At 40.8% G+C, this 20,816-nt stretch overlaps 1 protein-coding gene across 5 annotated transcripts in view; it reads left to right on the top strand.

Annotated features, from left to right (window-relative positions):
- Window positions 1-20,816, top strand: part of LOC140731040 (pappalysin-1-like) — a 362,759-nt gene that overhangs the window by 66,936 nt on the left and 275,007 nt on the right. For all 5 annotated transcript variants that reach the window (XM_073052237.1, XM_073052236.1, XM_073052240.1 and 2 more), the window contains exon 7: window positions 7,306-7,798. In XM_073052237.1, coding sequence (XP_072908338.1) covers window positions 7,306-7,798 — 493 coding nt within the window. The remainder of the gene's footprint in view (window positions 1-7,305; window positions 7,799-20,816) is intronic.

Below are 20,816 nucleotides of genomic sequence, written 5' to 3'. Positions count from 1 at the left end.
TGTCCTAGAGACAAGACCTCGGTGGTGGCAGGGTATTCATTAGTCTCACAGCCTGAGGGAAGAAGCTGTTACCCAGTCTGCCAGTCCTTTCCCTGATTCCTCTGAACCGACTTCCAGAGGGCAACAACAACCTGGCATATGAGGCATTGTTTTCTAGATGGGATAGGACAGAGCAGAGGACAGAGGCTATGGCATCATCAGTGCACATGCTTGAGTGGTAGGAGAACTGGAAAGGGTCCAATGTAGCTGGAAAATAGAATTTTATACAATCCATTACCACCCACTCACGATTGTTGAGATCAGTGTCACTAATTGTTTAGGCTAGTTATCACCATTCTCTTGGACACTGGAATGATGGTGGCTCCTTGAAGCCTGCAGGAAGTGGACTGTTGCAAAGTTATATTGGAGAAGTCCATTAAGATCTCTGTTGGCTGGGCCACATAATCCCTCAACTTCTGACCAGGTGTGTTGTTCAGTTTTGCGTGGGTTTACCCTGGCTAGGATCCTCTTGACCCCAGCTGCGTCCATCAGGGGTGCCTATTCCTCAGTGGGAGAAAGAACTGACCAAGATGTCATATTGCTCACTGCGTCAAATCATGCATAGATGGCATTCAGCCTATCAGGAAGTGAGGCTTCGTTGTCATTGATGTGCAGGGTGGACTTGTAATCTGTTATGGTTTGTGTACTTCGCCACATGCGCAGAGTATCCCTGGTGTCACAAAGGTGTCTGTGAATTTTCTGTGAGTACTCTTGTTTTGCCTTCCTGACAGCACGAGATTGCAGCTCTTGTTGATCTTAGAGTCATCCTATCCCCTGATCTGTAAAGATAGTCCAATTGTGTTCCTGCTTCAGGCTTGCATGATTTATTAAAACAAAATGAGCTTTCTGTAAGGAAAACAAAACATAACAGTGCTTCAGGTTGTGAGGAAAATCAGTCACTGCATAGGTGAAGAGGTGGTCTCAACAAAGTACTTTGCATCTGGGCAAGCTGTTTACTGTGTGTGACGTTTTAGATACAATGGATTAAACTGCAGTGCCAGAGATGTGCTGTCACTGATTAGATCAGCAAATTTACGTACATGGGTTTCAGTTTTGTGAGAATCAAAGCTCCTCAGTTGCCAAATACAAGAACTTTTTGTTTACTTCAGAGAGATTATTTTGTTCAGAATATAGTATTCCACAGGTAGCGGATGCCCTATACATATATAATACTGCAAAAAGAGAAAATTACTGAGGTAGTGTACATGGGTTCATTGTCCATTCAGAAATCTGATGGGGGAAGGAAAGAAGATGTTCTTGAAAAGTTGAGTGTGGGTCCTCAGGCTCCTGGAACTTCTTGATGGTATCACTGAGAAGATGGCAGGTCCTGGGTGAAAAGGGCACTTAATGATGGATGCTGCCTTTTTGAGGCATTGACTTTTGAAGGTGTCCTTGATCCTGGGGAGGCTAGTACCCAAGATGGAGTTGACTGAGTTTCTAACGTTCTGCAGCTCTTTCTGATCCTATCCAGTGACCCCACTATAACAGACGGTGATGCAATCAATTACAGTGCTCTTCAAGGTACATCTGTAGAAAGTTGCAAGTCTTTAGTGACATACCAAGTCTCCTCAAATTACTAATGAAATATAGCCACTGTCATAGCTTCTTTATAATTGTATCAATATGTTGCATCTAGAATAGATTTTCAGAGATATGACACTTAGCAACTTGAAATTTCGCACCCTTTCCATTGCTCATCTCTCGATAAAGACTGGTGTGTGTTCCTCAAATTCTCCTTCCTAAAGACCACAATCAATTCCTAGGTCTTAATGACATTGATTGTAAGATCGCTCAATAAGGACTGGAATTCCCCTTCCTGAATCCACAATTAATTCCTTGGTCTTACTGATACTGAGTATAAGGGTTATTGTTGCGACACCACTCAATCAGCAGATCCTCCTCGACACTGTCTGAAATTTGCCAACAATAGTTGTGTATCATTGACAAGTTTATAGATGGTGTTTAAGCTAGGCCTAGCCACACAGTCTTGGGTGCGAACAGAGTAGAGCAGTGGGCTAAGCATGCATCATTGAGGTGCACCAGTGTTGATTGCCAGTGAGGGGGAGATGTTATTTATGATCCGCATTGACTCAACTCTCCCAGTGAGGAAGTCAGAGATCCAGTTGCGGAGGGAGACTGGTGGGGTGAATATGCTACTGTGAGGCTGTGAGGCTGCAGGCATTACCATCCGGGAACTTGGTTTACAACAATATCATTGCATTTTGCAGAGAAATTTGAATGGTTGAGTTAAATACCCTGGACTAATGACACATTGCCCGTGGTCGGCAAATGTTTTTATTTAAATATACTGTCAGGAAGCTGCATTTCCAATATGTGAGATTTGGGTTACAAACAGTTCTCCAGAACAGGAGCCTGTTATATTCTGGAGAGGACCTATTTATATTTTAAATTTAATTGGCAAACTAAGGAATAGGAGAAGAATAAGGACATTTGGCTAATTGGCATTTATTGCACTATCAAGTCAAAGCATTTTCTAGCAACGCATCAACACTACTCATGGCTTCTCTTTAAACAAAGCAAATATGAAGCGTTTGAGAGGCTGTTACACTGGGTGCAGCTCCTCAGTGTCCAGTGAGGGTAGGACCTTGGACCAGGAGCCTTCTCTATAGAGATTTATTGGTAGCTGCACTGAGCTTCTGCACATCCCTCCGTCACAACCAACAGATTCGGCAGCGCAGCAGATTTGGCAATTGCACTCGTGAATATGTACATGTCAGCTAATTATTGTTTCATTGTGATAGGATATAACTCCATTCATTCTGTAGTAGTGTTTGTCCAGACTTGGACACAGCAATGCTTCGCTGCCTGCTTGCATTCCACCTTGCCTGAGAAATTGGACTGTCAAGTCAACTGACTCTGAAGACTAGCAGTGTTTGTTTTATTTTCAGTTATTCTTTTCAGCCACAGTGTAGGCTTCGTTTTCCACTTGAGAGTTTTAGTTAACGGCCCTGTTTGGGCTAGCGTTTATTGTTTTCTTTTCCCTTTAACACTGTTTGTGTTAAAGTCTGTGAACTATCGACCTGCTTCAGTGTCTCTCACTCCACACTTGGGCCCTATCCACATTGGATGACAGCAAGTCTTGATCACACAAAGATGGACCCAGCAGAGAAAGGGCAGCTGAGCTTGGCCATGAGATTTATTGGTCAGAGTGATTCGTCGAGGCAACAATGTTCCATTGGAATTCCTATGTATAAACTGTTGTCTCTGTCTCCATTGTGACAGAAGGATCTTGCCAAGTAATGGACCCAACGAAGTTTGAACAGTGACATTTTGACAGTGGCTTGAGGAGAGGGTGCTTTTATTCTCAGTGCATGTCCTCACTCTACACTCAGAGAGTCCTGACTCTACATACTGAACTTCTCTAGTTTACATTGAGTTTCTCCGATATCCATTCCAAGCTTTTCAAGTCACAAATACCCAGGTTCTCAATTCTGTATAACAAATGAGCACTTCAAGCAAGCTCTATCAATTGATTCAATCAATCATCATTCAGGTCAATAGTATAAATGCTGGAAGAGCCCTACTCCAAAAGCTGATCCCTGACTGGAGTGTGCAAATACACCAGTAACCCTATCAAGAGTATTTTTAACCTCTTGATGAAAGTCATGGTACAGACTGGGAAAATTGAACTTTCATGTAGCAAATTAAACAGATCTACAGAGAACCAGCTAGCTTAGCGATGAAAGAAACCTGTCTATGCTGTCTTGATCTATAAAACTGAGTATATCCTAATTGCCTCTGGAAAAATTGTGAAAGATAAAACACTGTGAGCAAGATTTGAAAAGGTTCCTTCTCTAGGTTTCAAGTTTTCAAGGTTTCCCAAGGACTTTTCTCTGTTCCCAAGGTTTTTATTTTTCTGATTGTTTCCAAGACTTATTCAATGTGTTCAGGATTTTTCAATGTCCCCCCCCCCCCCACCCCATCTCAAGGACTCCCAAGCCTCCCTCTCTGCCCTACCCAAGGTTTCTTGATCTGAGTCTGTTGGGGTTTCCAGGTTTCTCAGTCTCTCTGGATCCCCGAGTCTTCCTGCCTCTCAAGTTCCTCGGGTCTCTGGAATCATCCCTGGATCTCACATTTTTAGGTCTTCCTGGGCCATCAGGTGCCAGCTATAGGGAGTGGGGTCCTGTAGTGACTTCTTCAGGCCTGTGCAGGGCATCAGAGATCATTGGACTCTGAAATTTTTAAACCACCTGATTATTGCTTAACAGCAGTTATTGATGGATTAAGAGTTCCTTGCGTTTTTCTCAAGCGACTTGCTCCTTGTAATGCGGTTTCCTAGTGCTTTCTGTTCAAGCTTGTAAAGTTTATTTTAATAGGCTCAGAGATTCTGTGTTAGTTTTATTGTTGAAGTAGATGCCTGATTAGCTCCAATCAGAGGGTCCTCATTTTGAGAATGATCTGTTTCACAGTGTCACTTGATCAAGCTACCTCTGTAAAAGCTCTTGTTTATGTCTCTACATGGAAGTCTTTGGCTCCGATATTGGCAGTGCACACCATGGCACTTGTCTACCAGCATCACTGAAGGACAACTTGGACAAGTCCCTCACCCGAGACTTCCAGCTGACACAAGTCGGTGGCACCTTAGGGGCAACGTTTAGAGAGGGGGGGCCCTGCCACAACCACGGATTCGGGAACCGCAGTAGATACGGCAACTGCGCTTGTGAATATGCATGTATCAGCTAATTATTATTTAATTGTGATAGGATTTAATTCCATTCATTCCGTAGTAGTGTTTGTTGAGACTTGGACACAGCAATGCTTTGCTGTCTGCTTGCATTCTGCCTTGCCTGAGAAACTGGACTGTCAAGTCAACTGACTCTGAAGACTGGCAGTTTTCGTTTAATTTTCAGTTGTTCTTTTCAGCTGCAGTGTAGGCTTCATTTTCCATTTGAGAGTTTTAGTTAACAGTCCTGTTTGGCCTAGCACTTATAAACACATTTTAGCATTAACAATTAACACTGTTCGCATAAAGTCTGTGAACTTCAGTGTCTCTCATTCCGCACTTGGGCCCTATCTACATTGGGGGTCACCCTCAGCATGTTGCCCTGCATTTTGCAATGTACCAATGAACAGCATTCACTTCTGGGCATCTCCTTGCACTGGAAGAAACCTGGACAGATTAAATTCTACGATTTCCCTGGTCTTCAAGTTGCATAAATCATTCTGTGATTTGAACTGAGGTGGCTACAATTTGTGCTTTCACTTCAAAGTAAGAGAACGCAGGGATGGAAAAGACAAACAAGGTTATTATTCCAGATAGAATCATAGAGAAATACAGCACAGAAACAAGCCTTTTGCCCCATCTAGTCTGTGCTTGCACTACAGCCCTCCATATACCTCTCATTCAAATACTTATCCATACCTCTCTCAAACGTTGCAATCAAATTTGCATCTGCCACTTCTACTGGCTTCTCCTTTCACACTCACACCATCCTTTAAGTGAGGAAGCTCCCCCTCAGATTCCCCTTAAATATTTCACCTTGTCAATGACCTCTAGCCTCACCCATCCTTTTTAGAACAAGCCTGCTTAGATTTATCCGGTCTATACCCCACATAATTTTGTATACCCCTATCAAATCTCCCCTCTTCTCCTGCACACCAGGGAGAAAAAATCCTAGCCTATTCACCCTTTCCCCGCAACTCAAGTCCCGGCAACGTCTTTGTAGAATTTTTCTGATCAACATTGTCTGAACCTCAGTACACATGACAAATGATAACCCAATTCACCTTCCTTATAGGAGCCTACATTGAGAAAAGAGAGGAACATTCAGAAAATGTAACGAAGCAGGCAAGCTACCTAAAAAAAACCATCCTGCTCCCCTTGACACAGATATTCATGCGAGTAATTCCTTGATCACGTAAAAGAGGGAAAATAAAAAAAAACTCATGAAGAAACTATTTTACTTTGGACAGACTGCCGGCTGAGAAAACTGGAGTTGAAAAGTAAAAGCATCGCATGGTAACCCTACTCCAGAATGTCGAGAGGTGAATTTATTACCACAACTAGCAATCCGAATGGAAGTGACTGCTCAATTTGGAACCAGTATCATACCTCTGATTTTGACAGTTTGGTGAGACTGTTGAGAGCTCTGGAACTCACTCTGTTGCTCAGCCACATATTTAAACACAATCTAAATTCTTTTCTAGCACTTTGATAATGTTCCTTATGTAACAGCATACATTGGAAACCAGAGAGAAAAATAAAGTGTGCTATTTGTGCGAAACTGGTCTAGCATTTATTCATCTTTAAATGAGAAATTGGCAGCAATTAAGACAACAATTTCTCTCTGGCATCTGTTTTATTTGGAATGAAATATGTTCTTTTCAGCTGGGGTGATCTCTTTGCATATTCTTCATACTTACCCCTTTACATGGCCCCGCATTACTCTTCAGTTACAATGTATTATAAGTCAACATATTAAAGAAGGGATAAATAAATCAAAGAGAAGGGCAATAATCGGGAAAATAACAGAAAAAATATCAGCATCTCCTAAAATGAATAGCTGATGCAGCAATCATAAGGTTCGTAACCATAATTTCTATAAAATACAGGCATCAAACATCAAAGTAACACAGAAAATGCTGGAGGAATTCAGCAGGGTCAGGCAGCATCTATGGACTTGAATAAACAGTTTATGTTCTGGGCCGAGACCTATCTTCAGGACCGGAAAAGAAGACAAAGAATAAAATGTGGGGGAAGGGGAGAAGGATAGCTAGAAGATTATAGGAGAAGCCAGGTTGGAAGGGAATGATAGAGGGCTGGAGAGGAAGGAATTTGATAGAAGAAGACAATGGACCATAAGCCCATATCAAATATCAAACATTAATCTTTCTGGTGATGCTGTGCATCAATACACTGACTAAAATAGAAGGGAATTTTGAATTTTACTGTGAACTTCAATAAATGTTTTGTAGCTGAAGCATTACTAAAATTTCTCTCCAAGAACCTCTCACCAACATCCGAGACGACTTTGCCGCAGTCCATTGATGTGGCCACAAGCTGGAGGGGTGGCTTGACAAAAACAAAGAAGTGGGAAGAGAAAAATACCTGCCATATGAACCAACAAACTAAAATTTCTTGTTGAATAGAAAGTGAAAGCCATGCGTTATGTTGTACAGTAAATTTTAACTCTGAATTGATAAGCCTTCAACCATTCTCTGTTCAAATAATGACTGCTTGAATTACATTTATTTCAATCTATCATTCGGATGATCCAATGTTTTTTAAAATGTTTCCCTACTCAGGACCCCCCGACGTAGAGCAACCTTGCGAGAACAGTGTTAGAACATGGAGCCCCGATGCTGGTGTTGACGAGAAGACTGTTCCGCCGGTATGTCCAGAGCCTCAGGGCTGCTACTTGGAACTGGAATTTCGCTACGCATTGATTCCTGATTCCCTGACTGTCTGGGTCACCTTCACTGAAGGGGAGGTTCAAGGCGCCGTTCACAATATCATGTTACTGACAGTAAGCGGAAATGAAATCTCACTTGGGCCACAGAACGTCTTCTGCGACGTCCCCATTACAGTCAGACTCACAGTAATGGAGGAAGTTTATGCCGTTCGAATCTTCACTCTCGATGAGCATCTGGAAATTGATGCTGCTATGCTGACCTCATCACCACAAAACACTTTATGCAAAGAATGTCGACCTATTCGATATAAAATCATACGGGATCCCCCTTTTCAAGAGGGACTAAGTTCCACAGTGAATGACTTGAGCAGAAAATTTGAAGACGTGTAAGTACACAAGTCAACTTCTTCCCACATTGTCCAAACTGTTGATCGACTCATTTTCATTCTTCCATAGGCCCCTGTCTTCTCCTATTAGATTCCTTGTTCTTCAGCCCTTTACTTCTTCCACCTAGCCCCTCCCACCATTATACTTCATCCCTTTCCCCACCCACCCACCTTCCTCCTCACCTGACCTCACCAATCTCCTGCCAGTTTGTACTCCTTCTCCTTCCCCACCTTCTTATCCTGGCTTCTGCCCCCTTCCCTTCCAGTGCTAATGAAGGGGCTCAGCCCAAAATGCCAACTGTTCATTCCCTTCTGTAAATACTCCCTGACTTGCTCAGTTCCTCCAGCATTTTGTGTGTGTGTTAATTGATTCCTTCGTTCATTTTCTCCTGGTATTGTTAGACTCAGAGTTCAGAGCCAGATTGGCCCAAGCAATGTCTTTAAAAGGAAAGAGGGCAGAGAAAATGATGCAGTAAAATGTTATTGGAAGGTAGAGTGTTTCCTACCTTCCTGAAAAGATATTTAACACAGTATTACATTCTATTATTTTCCAATTACAATTACTTTCACTCTTGTACTATAAGAAGTCAGCACCAGTAACAGATATTTTTTATATCACATGAATTGACAGAAGATGGGGTTGTAGATCATTCCAAAATTAATTCAAAGGTTTCAAAGGTACATTTAATGTCAGAGGAATGTATACAATATACATCCTGAAATGCTTTCTCTTCACAAACATCCACAAACACAGAGGAGTGCCCCAAAGAATGAACAACAGTTAAATGTTAGAACCCCGAAGTCCCCCCCAGCTCCCCTCCCTCCCACGTGCAAGCGGCAGCAAGCACACTATCCGCTCCACCCGCCAGCAAAGAAAAAAGCATCGGCGCCCGTCACCGAGCGCTCAGGCGTGCAGCAAAAGCAACCGTAAAGACACAGTCTTGCAGTACTGCGAAGACATTGTTCACCCGGCATTCCAACTTATTTTAAACATAAAAGCAATTAATCCATCAAAATAAAATCTAAGAAATCTGAGTGGCCAGTATCATTAAACTCAGAATCAGGTTTAATATCACTGGCATATGTCGTGACAATTGTTGGATGTGACAGCAGTACAATGCAATACAGAATAATAGAGAAATATGGCACTAAGTAGCATGTGTATGTATATATGCATACATATATATATATGTATTTCTATATATACATGTATATGTGTGTATATATAGTGAAATTAAATAAGTAGTGCAAAAATAAAAATTTAAAAATAGTGAGGTAGGGTTCATGGATTCAATGTCCATTCAGAAATTGATGGCAGAGGAGAAGAAGCTGTTCCTGAATCACTGAGTTTGTGCCTTCTGGCTCCTTCACCATTTCCTGATGGTAGCAATGAAAACTGTTAAGATTCCAAAGGGTCCTTTGGATAAATGATCTCCAAATAACTCAGAATTTTTTCAATAAATTGTCCACATCTCCTCATGCCAAATGAATACTTATTTAATGCACTGTGTCATCAAGGCAAGTATGGTGCAAAAGGTTTTGTGAGAGGAATGTATGAAGGTAGGATCAGATCAGAGACATATTTGCTGAACTGTTAATGTATTCTTTTTATCCCAAAGTTAAAAGAAATAATCATGATTGTGTTGGAAACATTCAGCATCTGTTACCTTGTCAGCTTATTTTGCAAGCAACAACAGCATTATGGCCTAATATTTGGATGGATTTCTTCAAAACTGGAACCAGAATCATAAACAACAGTAATACACCATGAATAGAAGCTTCATTCATCATGGGAAAACATCTTTTCTCTCTGTGGAGGAGAAATACAATGAGAAAATGTTGTTGGCTGCATGTGACAAATGTTTGTTTGATGGTTCCTCATGCTTGGCTGATGAATAGTTCAAATTCAAAGTTCAAAGTAAATTTATTATCGAAGCACATTTTCTTGTAGGCATTCACATGGTAGTATATGATATTCAGAGGTAAATGATGCTGGGTTTGATCTTGTGCCTGAGTTGCACCAGCTAAAGTCAACGCTTGTAAAGGAAAAGAAATATTTTTGGTTATGACCATGAATTAACTTCTGCTAGACTTGCATGGCAGTGGGCATTATATGAAAGAGAGAAAGATTGATTGTGAAAATTCATGTCCACACTGACTCCCTGGTCAAATCCAGACAAATAACCTTTGTGCTTGTTAGCAGCAGATGTAACAGCTTCACAAAATCATCAAAGGGACAAAGGAAAAATTTGTCACAATTCACAATCAACAAAGTCACTTTTTAATTGCTAAATGAACTCTTCTTGCTTTCAAGCTTCCCTTACATATATTAACCAGCATTAATAACAGAGAAGTTGAATTATTGCCACAATTAGCCAACTAAAATGAGTGTTCACCTATTTATCATTCCACAATATCAATGAAACAGATTAACAGCCTCCTCTTATGTCTGTTGTACAGCGTTCCTTCATGATCTATTGCCAGCGCTGAAACATACAAAAACAGTTAAATTTACTTCTCATACTTCATCCCTTCTGTTGGATAAAAAGGTGAAAGGAAAGGAATTAAATGAACCCAACTAAAAATATAGCGTAGTGGTTAGCCCAACACTTTGCAGTACCAGCGAACTGGGTCCAATTCCTGCGGCTGTCTGTAAGGAGTTTGTACATTCTCCCCATGACTGCGTGGGTCTCCTCTGGGTGCTCCTGCTTCCACCTACAGTTCAAAGACATACTGGTTGGTAGGTTAATTTATCATTGTAAATTGTCCCGTGATTAGGCTAGGGTTAACTTGGGGGTTGCTGGGTAGCATGGCTCAAAGGGGCTGTTCCACTGTATCTCAATATATAAAGAAATGAAACCTGTTGGACAGCTTCTAGGTTGTAATCCATGATAATTCCCTGGTAGTTTGCAAATACAAAATGAAACAAAGCTCAAAAAGAAAAAAACCATATAGGATCAACAAAATATATTGCCAAGAATTTTGGAACAATTCAACCAATGACAATAGCCTAGACTAAATATCACTGCCATTTGGGCAGTACACCAGTGATGACTCTTGGCATTTACAATTTACGTTAGGTTAATGACAGCTATTGGGCTACATAGAGGCGCCTTGTCCAACCTTCACAGAATGGTTCAGAACTCAGTGTTATCCTCCATTTTTGCAGTTTAAGTACATCCCAGAGACAATATTAGAGTTGACATTTTGGGTCAATCATCTTTCATCACTTGGGCCACTCTTTCTCTACTCCACAGATGCTGACTGACTAGCTGAGTAGTTCTATTTTCTGATGTAATTTTTGGCTTTCAGTGTCTGCAGAATTTTGCTTTTGTAGGCTTGTATTATTTTGCCTCGCAAGATCTCAATTGTAAGATGCATTCAGTACCAGGTCATGAGTGTCCTTTGAGATTCAAGAGGCTGCAAATGAAGGATAAGGGGGTGGTTAGCAGCCAAACAAAGGGTCACTGAAAAATTTAAATGGATCTGTGTGAATATACAGCTGAACAACCCACAAGCAGAGCTTTCGGTAGAAAGTGAGAGGAGGAAAAGAGCAGGGGATACCAATGTCACAAAAACAATTTAGCAGCAAGTTTAGTTTGCTTCTCTCATAAGCTTACCTCTTGACAGAGTAAAATAGTGAACTGAACTGCCACCTTCATCGCTGCTCCATTCATTTTGTCCTTCGTCAATTTTGTTTTGTGCATGTTTCACGGAGAACACAAACAGACCTCCAAAGCTGTTGAGTGATCCTGTACTTGGCAGGATGGCAGTGACTAGTGCCGATGAATTGGATGATATTTCCCATTTATAAGAACACTATAAAGCGCCCAAGACATGTTAAACATGTAGACGAGTCCCCGAGGGCTGGATCTAGAACACACAGGATCAAATGCTGACAGGCAGGAAAAAGAAAAATCCAGTAAATTCTTTTCAATTTATTTTTGTAACTGGGAATCTTGCTTATTTAGTCAAGAATGTGATATACATGGTACTCTGCAGAACAGTGATAGTACTAATGAGGGGTACAGTCAGAATAAGGTAACTTCCACACTGATGCATTACACCAAAAAATGTTAGCAACTATTTGTGCAGACTCTGCTTGGCCCACGGCAATGAGAAGATATCTTCTTCCAAAATTGTTTCGAAAGGAGGAATTGTTTTGACTTGAGTCGTTACCAATTTTCATATGTATTGGGAAACAAAAACTCTGCTGAACCACCAGAGGAGTACCCATGCTTTTATTTTTAATCTGAGAGTAAAAATTCATCTGCTGCTGTTTGCAGCTCATCCCAGTGGAAATTATTGTGGATGACATCTATATCATGGTTGCTCTGTTTGGCAGATGGATGTTGGTGCCGAGTTGCTCAGCAAAGACGCACTCTGTGACAAAGTCACGGAAGTATTCCTTGGATTTAGCCTTAAACTGATCTCTAAGAGGTAACAACAAATTTGCATGGTGGAGTTGGTCTGAGGGAATACCGACTGTTGATTTGAGATTTCTTGGCTTTTTGAGCATGATCACTTTACCAAGAAAGATAATAATCAGGGAGTTTATTTCCCTCTTTTAAAAGGTATATGACAGCGATTTATGTAAGACACTATCTTGCAACATAAGTTACAGTAGAATAGGAAATCATGTTCGGTCCAATGCATGTTTAGGTCAGTCTGTTGGCATTCTCCCAAGAAATTAATTTTGTGTGCAACTAACAGCAGTTTTCAGAACTAAAATACCTTTAATTATTTCAAGCCAAAGATACTAATTGCTTAATTTCTTGGCAATGGAATGATTAAAGAAAAAAAAGATAATTTTAACCCTAACTGTCTGGAAGAAATTGGGCAGGAGAGCAGTTTCCACTCCTCCAGCTGGCTTATACTTAGAAAAACTGCGGCAACTCAAGTTTTCCAAATCATATTCAGGCAGGCAAAGAGGATGTCCACTCAGGGCCAACAGGATCTTCCTTTAACAATGTCAGGCCCTAATGATTGTTGGAGTCTTTGATTAAATGAAGAGTGCTCTGATCACCTGAAAAAGATCAAAAGGAATCTTTGCCTGTACTTGTGGAGTCAGAAGAACAAGTTCTCCACCTGGACCCAGCAGGAGAAATTAAGACTTCTCCTTCTATGGCACACTTGTTTCATTTGTTCAAGAAAGCTTTGGCCAGTGGCTTTATTATACTTCTCATGCTGTGGCATCTCTGATTTTATGAAGTATTAGCAGCTCAAAGATATGAAGCTTTTCCTGTGGCTCATTTGGTGGTATTCCATCTTCTTAGGCAAATGGTCCTGCATTGAAATCTCATGACTTAGTCCAGCAGAGAAATATAAAATGACACTGCAATGTGTTATTGAGAAGGTGCCGCACTGTTGGAGGTGATCTTTCAGATGAGATCTTAAACGGAGATACAATATGCTCTTTCAAGGGGTTAAAAAGATTTAATGGCAGTTGCTCAAAGGAGAGCAGTAGAGTTATCCCTGGAGTCCTGGCCAACATTTATATCTTATTCAACATTATTAAAAATGATCTCATTATCCTGTTGATGTTTGTAGGAACTTGTCGCTGCAATTCAAAAGTACTTCATTGACTGTAAAGCATTCTGTGATATCCTGCTGTGGATATGAGAGGTACTATGTCAATACAAGTCCCATAGGAGATCATATATTTATAACAAGAGAGCACTAAAACGAAAACAATAGTGAGTCTACTTCAAGGCTCTGACCAAGTCCATTTTCAGAGTCAGAACCAGAATCAGTCACTTTATTGCCTGCATGTGAAATATACCAGAATTGATTGTGGTTCAGTGCCAAGTGTAAAACACAGGACAATACTTGAAAAGACAACACAATAGCCATCAGCAATTTACAAGACAATAGTGCAAACAGCCATGAACAGTCAAAAATTAGGGGAACAGTCACATCCACACATGTCAATAATCAAATATAAATAAATGTGAATATATGAACAGACTAAATAATTATCAACAGAGCAAGGAGAGCAGGAAAACCCATTTAACAGATATTGTGCAGAGCTGGTTAGAGTGCTACACCTGAGTGAGTTTTTCTGAGAAGCTAGATAGCTACAGGAAAGAAGCTTCAGAGATGACGTGTAGTTCTGTTGGTGATGGACGCTTAGCATCCCCCAACATACTACCACTTTCTGGATGATAGCCTGAAGGGTAAACCCATAAATTAACCTGTTAAACAACAGAATTTACAGAGGTAAACAGGGAATCTTTACGTGCCTACTCCTGGACAGGCCATATGTTCTAGTCACTTCAATACAATGCAATGACATATACATGGTTACAAGGTCTCATTCTTAAAGAGGCACACAGTTAAAATAACAAAGTTGTTGAAATTTTGCAGGTGTTTTGACCTTAAACTCTCTGAAGTCTTGAATTAGTGGACTACCCTTACAATTCCAGGCATGGGATGTTCCTCTGAAACAGGATACCCTCGATCAATATGGTCTTGTATAATCCAAAGTGTGATGCGTGTCACAGTACCACTGCCTACCACCACATCCAGTGTGGGCTTCAGCTTCATCTTGTCTCCAACTCGTTGTGGTGGTTGGTCTTCGCCACCTCTACAGGAGCAGAGTGCTTTTCTTTTTAATTGCTCCAGATCTTGTTGTGATTTATGTTCGTCAATTCCATCTGCTAGACTGCATTATATCCAAATTTGGGCCTGATATTTTCTTGTCATCACAATGAAGTCAGCTCATTGCTTGAGTTCACCGCCATCTGAGAACATCTTACAGGGGGTTCAGTGTGGCCTTGTTGGCACAACTCAAATTTTAATTTCACCACATTGAGATTGATGCTTTGCTTCAGTAAGTCTTCAGATGTTTGTGAGTGAAGTTAGATATCATCATGCCAACATCTTGGTGCGGACATATCTGGTAGATTTGCTTCCACAGAATTGAATTTGTTTGACCTAAGCACCTTGTGTTCAGCCTGTTCTCAGCCTCTGACCCTGTCTCTGTCCCTACACGTTTATCTCATTCTCTCCATTGATTTTCAATGTCCTCTTCATTATCAACTACTTGTAGAAAAGATTTTCCAATCCATATCATCCATACTTCCCCCTCTATCTAGGGGAGCTTTATTCAGCCTCTTAAATTCACATCCCCAATACTTGCAACATCTCAGCCAACATGGCAACTGTCTATGATCTCCCTCTTGTCTTGTGTTTCACCACACATACTTCCTTCTATTAGCTATCCAACGTTTTGGGCCAGGCTTAGGATTTCTCTGCAGCGGTCCATAATTGTTTGCACGTTCTAGAGTTAGCTTTGTCCTGTGTAGTCACCTGAGCACACTCATGTTCTCGAGAAAATATGACAACCGATGAATGAAACCTTCAAATCTGCAAAACTGCAGTCATGGCAAACAGTTTTAAATAAGTATCAAAGAATGTCTCCAACTTGGTTATGAGCAAACAGAATGGTCTCTTCACACTATTTCATATATAGGCAGACTGCAACATGCTTGCAACATACCTGATGCATTATACAGTGTCTCATTTTACTGGCATGGTTATGATACAAATTTCTCCCCTTGTGAACAGTGAAGTCAGACACAGTATAATAGATCAGGTATGCTGCAAGCATGCATACCCACCCCAGTTTATCTGGCATTCCCAGCTTGATAAATGTTGCCAATTCTTCTCTGCATTGTTTCCATTCTTTAAACAGAATTCTTACCTGGAAATCTGGCAACTCGAGCATCACTGTTATTCAGTGTGCATCCACATGCTGTCTTTATTTTCAGACACAGTCCCGACTTCTTGCTTTCCTTAACCAACACTCCAGAGGTGGTGGAGGACAGCTGCTACGTTAAACTAACAAAGAGCCTTATGAAAAAAATAACCTTTTGGGTAGAAGAGCGCATTTTATTTGATTGTATGCTTTCTCCTAAACAGCTAATAGGTTCCAGCCAGTTCAATGCAATGCATCGGTAGCTGGTAGAGAGAGTAGCCTAATGATTCTCTTCTTAAAGAGGTACATTCTCAATATTACAACAGTCACATATATTACACCTTTCCCAGTTCGTTCAGTTATGGGCATTATCCTACCCTATATACTTGTGAAGGAAAGATTCTTGGTAAACGTAGTTTCAATGAGAACATCTACAACTATGAAGATCAACTCTTTGGGATGGGGGAAGAAAAATGATCCAACCAGTAATAATGGCATTTGAGAAAAATTGGCATTGTGTTTTAATGTGTTTGCCTTTTCCGATGATATTGACACCCAGAAGATGGGAGGTGTATTAAGCCAAGACTATTCCTTCAAACCATATATCCAAAATTGCCACTATGACTTATTGTGTGTACCTGCAAGGGTACTATGATCGACAGAAGTTCAAATCCCTGACAGTTACAGGACAGGTTGCATACTTGGTCTCAGAAGTTACTTAAGTATGACTACATTGAAAAACATAAATCTCAGATCACAGAGGGCTTTGACAGATGATGTCAAAATTCACTACAGTGTTAAAATCCTTGCTGGGGAGAGGATTTTAAAGTTTCTTTCCTCCACCAACATTTGCATTTCTATTCATGTCTCCATGGCACAAGGAGAAACAATTCCCTTTCTTTTGAGTTTCCCTTTAACCAGTTTTTGTCAATTTTATCCTATTTATTTATAAACTGTAGTCTGAAATGTTTTGGTTTGCTAAATTAAAATTAAGTTTCTCACTGCAGGGAATCTTCCTTTCTAAGCAATTTTGTTTAATGAAGCAAATCTAATTTGCAGATCTTTTCGTGGACATGCCTCTGTGTATTTTCTATGGCACGTATGAGTATATGAAGTTATGCTGCTGTTCAAGTTAGAATGCCTTCCTCAACATCACAGTGAGGGCCTTTTATGGAGAATATTCAACTCAGATAAAACAGGCTGATGGATGCAAAAGATGCAGAGGGTCAGTTGAGGGGGAGGCCCTGGAAAAAAAAATAAGCAAAAGGAATTGTATTTAAATATGCATGAGTTCTTTCTTTGGCACTCTAATTTCATAGAGTTATTGAGTCACACAGAGGTACTGAACAGAAATAAACCCTTCAGCCTGCCAAATCTGGGCTGACAATTCAGCATCCAGTTTTTACATAAAACCACACTAACTTATGTTATTCTTCCCACAAATATTTATCTATTTATTTTATTTATATACAGCATGGAATAGGTCCTCTGGCCCTTCGAGCTGCGTTGCTCAGCAAGCCGTGATTTAATCCTAGCCTAAGCACGGGACAAATTACAATTGACAATTTAATATTTGCAACCTACCAACCGGAATGTCTTTGGACTGTGGGAGGAAACCGAAGCACCTTGAGGAGACCCACTCAGTCATGGGGAGAATGCGGTGGTGGTGGTGGAGGGGGTGGGAATTGAACCCAGGTTGCTGGTACTGTAAAGCATTGTGCTAACCACAATGCTAAAACGCTGCCCCTGCAGCAACCCCCTCAGATTCTACCACTTACCTTCACATTAGAGGTAATTTGCAATGGCAAATTAACCTTCTCACCCGCAGATTTCTGGGATTTGAAAGAGAACCAGGTCACCAGGAGGAAACACGCGTGGTCACTGGGGGAACGTGCAAAGTTCACAAAGACAGCACTGAATGTCAAGATTGAACGTGAGTCACTGGAGTTATGAAACAGCAGCTCTACTAACCACTGTGCTGTCTGTAATTTTCCTTCATTCTTCACCTTAAGCAAAAATCACTTCATATTTATTGAAGCTTGATAACTCTTGTCTGGAGCAAATTTGCTTTGTGAAGATCAGCTTCAGAAAAAAAGAACAGCATGAAAGAATATACTTTAGAATTCAACAAAAACAGCATTTTATATAGATAGAATGTAAGATAATATTTAAGAAGGGTGACTTACATTCATAAAGTAGAAACAGTATTATATAATTGGGGAGATATATAACTGTAGATTTTGCTCAATAAAATCAAAATACTAGCAGTAATATAATCAACATTATAGGGTTGCAGAAGGTCACATGCAAATCTGTGCTGTCCAGACTGAGGTTAAGATTTAAGTAATAGGAGGTTTCCACTGCTTTACAAAAGAAGAGCATCTAATAAAAGGGAAAAGTTATGATACCCATACCAACTCAGTACTGAAATATGAAGCAGAATTTCTGGAAGACTGGTTTCCACGAGCAGCTGGAGAGGAAGAGAATAGGAGAATGTACTCTCAAAACTAAAACAGAAGATTTGAATTTTTTAAAAATAATGTTTTTCAAACAGACAGAAAGCCAATTAAATGGAACAAATCACTTCTCCAGTGGAAAATCCTATCATAAGATTCACAAAGGAAAGGTTCAGGACTCTGAACATCGCTGTAAAAAATACAGAGGAAGCAAAGATGGATCGTCAAAGCCATTTCTGCCAAAATGAGTGGTTACGTTCATTGGTACCTATTCTGATTTTTACCATCCCTGAGGACTGCAACATTCTTTGAGCTTTTGCCTCACTTTGGCTGTTCAATTATTCATACCATTTACAAGTGACTGTGGCAGGATTACCAAATTTTCTTCTTACAAATTAACTGTGGAAATACTTAAATTTGACTCTTCACCAGTATGGCAACTCACACTTGGTAAAGTACTTATTATCAACAATGTCTCAACCAATGAGGTGGGCTTGGTATAATAATTCATAGCAAAGTGTCTATTGTATGAAGACCTACAGTAAATAATCATTGTCAGTCAGTAACAGTGGAAATAAATGATGGTAACTACGACATTTTCAAGACAGCGCCGATAAGTGGCAACCCCTTGCATACAGCTCTTATGGGAATCATCAAATACTCCCATTTAGGATGACTGAAATCCAGTCACAGTCGTGGGTACTGCAGCAAACAACATCATTCTAATATGTATTAAAAAATCTATCAATCCTCAAAATCAGCGGACTCCAGGTGGCAGACTCCGGTCACAAGTGCAGTTCCCTTTTCAGAAAACAGAAACGTGAAAGACAAACAACACACACAAAATGCTGGCGGAACACAGCAGGCCAGGCAGCATCTATAAGGAGAAGCACTGTCGATGTTTCGGGCCGAGACCCTTCGTCAGGACGTGAAAGACAAACTGGGCTGCATATGAGATTGAAACGCAGAGCCCTTGGACCCCCATTCCTGACTACCCTGCTGGTGAATGCACCGTCTCTGAAAAACTATCACCCAGTTGCACTCATTCAAGCGTTTTGAGAGGTTTGTCACGGGCAGAATCAACTCCTGTCAAAGCAAGGATCTGGATCCACCGCAGTTTGCCTATTGCCACAGTAGTCTACATCATCATCATCATGTGCCATGTCATATAATGTTGGCCATCATGGTGACCATGATTGTTCTTGGCAAATTTTTCTACAGAAGTAGGTTGCCGTTGCCATCTTCTGGGCAGTGTCTTTACAAGACAGGTGACCCCAGCCATTATCAACGCTCTTCAGAGATTGTCTGCCTGGCCTCAATGGTCACAAAACCAGAAACTGTGATATGTACCGGCTGCTCATACAACCATCCACCACCTACTCCCATGGCTTCACATGATCCTGATCGGGGTGCTAAGCAGGTGCTGCACCTTGCCCAAGGGTGACACAGGCTAGCGGAGGGAAGGAGCACCTGACACAACCTTGGTAGAGACATATCTCCACCCCACCACCCCACCACCCCAGAGAGATCTACAGCAGATGTAATCTAACTGGCTCTTTACTTGGCCTTGGATCACCTGGACAATAGCAATATCTACAGTATGTCGGGCTGCTATTTGTTGATTACAGCTCAGTGTTCAACACAATCAGTCTAACCTCAGTACTAATCAACAAGCTCCAAAACCTGGGTCTCTGTACCTTCTCTACAAATGGATCTTGACTTACTCATCAAAAGACCACAGTAAGTGGAAATAACATCTTCTCCTAGCTGACAATCAACACTGGTGAACCTCAAGGACGTGTGCTTGGCCCACTGCTCTACTCTCCCTATACCCACAACTGTGTGGACAGGCACAGCTCAAGTTTGCTCATCTAAAAATTTGCCAGTGCCACAACTATTGTTGGTAGACTTTCAGATGCTGATGAGAAGGCATACAGGAGTGAGACAGACCAGCTGGTTGAGTGGTGTTGTGAGAACAACCCTCCACCCATCATTAGTAAGACCAAGGAAATGATTGTGTAATCAAGAAGGGGGACTTGATTATGGACATCAAGAAAGACTCTAGCAAATTTCTACAGATGTACCATGGAGAACATTCTAACTGGTATGAAGTGGCCACCGCACAGGAATTGAAAAAAGCTGCAGAAAGTTTCAAACTCAGCCATCTTCATCATGGGCACTAGCCTCCCCAGTACGGAGGACATCTTCAAAAGCTGATGCCTCAAAACTGTGGCAGCCACCATTAAAGACTTCTGTTTCCCAGGGCATGCCTCCTTCTCCTTGCTACCATCAATGGGATGGGTATAGGAGCCCGAAGACCCACACTCAACATCTTAGGAACAGCTTCCTCCCCTCCACTATCAGATTTCTGAATGGACAATGAATCCATGAACACTATCTCACTTTTTGTCCTCCAGTTGCACAACTTATTTATTTATTTTAATTTTCAGTAATTCTTATTGTAATTTATAGCTATTATTATTTATTGCAATGTACTTCTACCGCAAAGCAACAATTCTCATGACATATGCACGTGTTATTAAACTTGGTTCTGATTCTCTAGAATTATGCGTTAATAAGGATAGTTAGTTATGAACAATGTACATATTACCATTCTCAGAAACTCACACCCAGTGTCACCAAGTGTGACTGATAGAGGAATTTTCTATTCAGTTGCACTTTCACTGACTTCAGCATTCTTACAAAATACACACTCTCTGATGTTCCTTCTGCAGCTCCGAGGATGCTTTTAATTAAGTCAAAGGCTATAAAAACATCAACCAATTACAGTCAAAACCCTCCCTCTGATAATGAATCATTTGGAAGGAACATTATCACTGGCAAGGATACTGAATGGAGTCTA

Source organism: Hemitrygon akajei, chromosome 7 (genome assembly GCF_048418815.1).
Source record: "Hemitrygon akajei chromosome 7, sHemAka1.3, whole genome shotgun sequence".
Classification (NCBI taxonomy): Eukaryota; Metazoa; Chordata; class Chondrichthyes; order Myliobatiformes; family Dasyatidae; genus Hemitrygon; species Hemitrygon akajei.
Note: the sequence above shows the minus strand (reverse complement) of the source record. Positions and strands in the feature narration are given on the sequence as shown.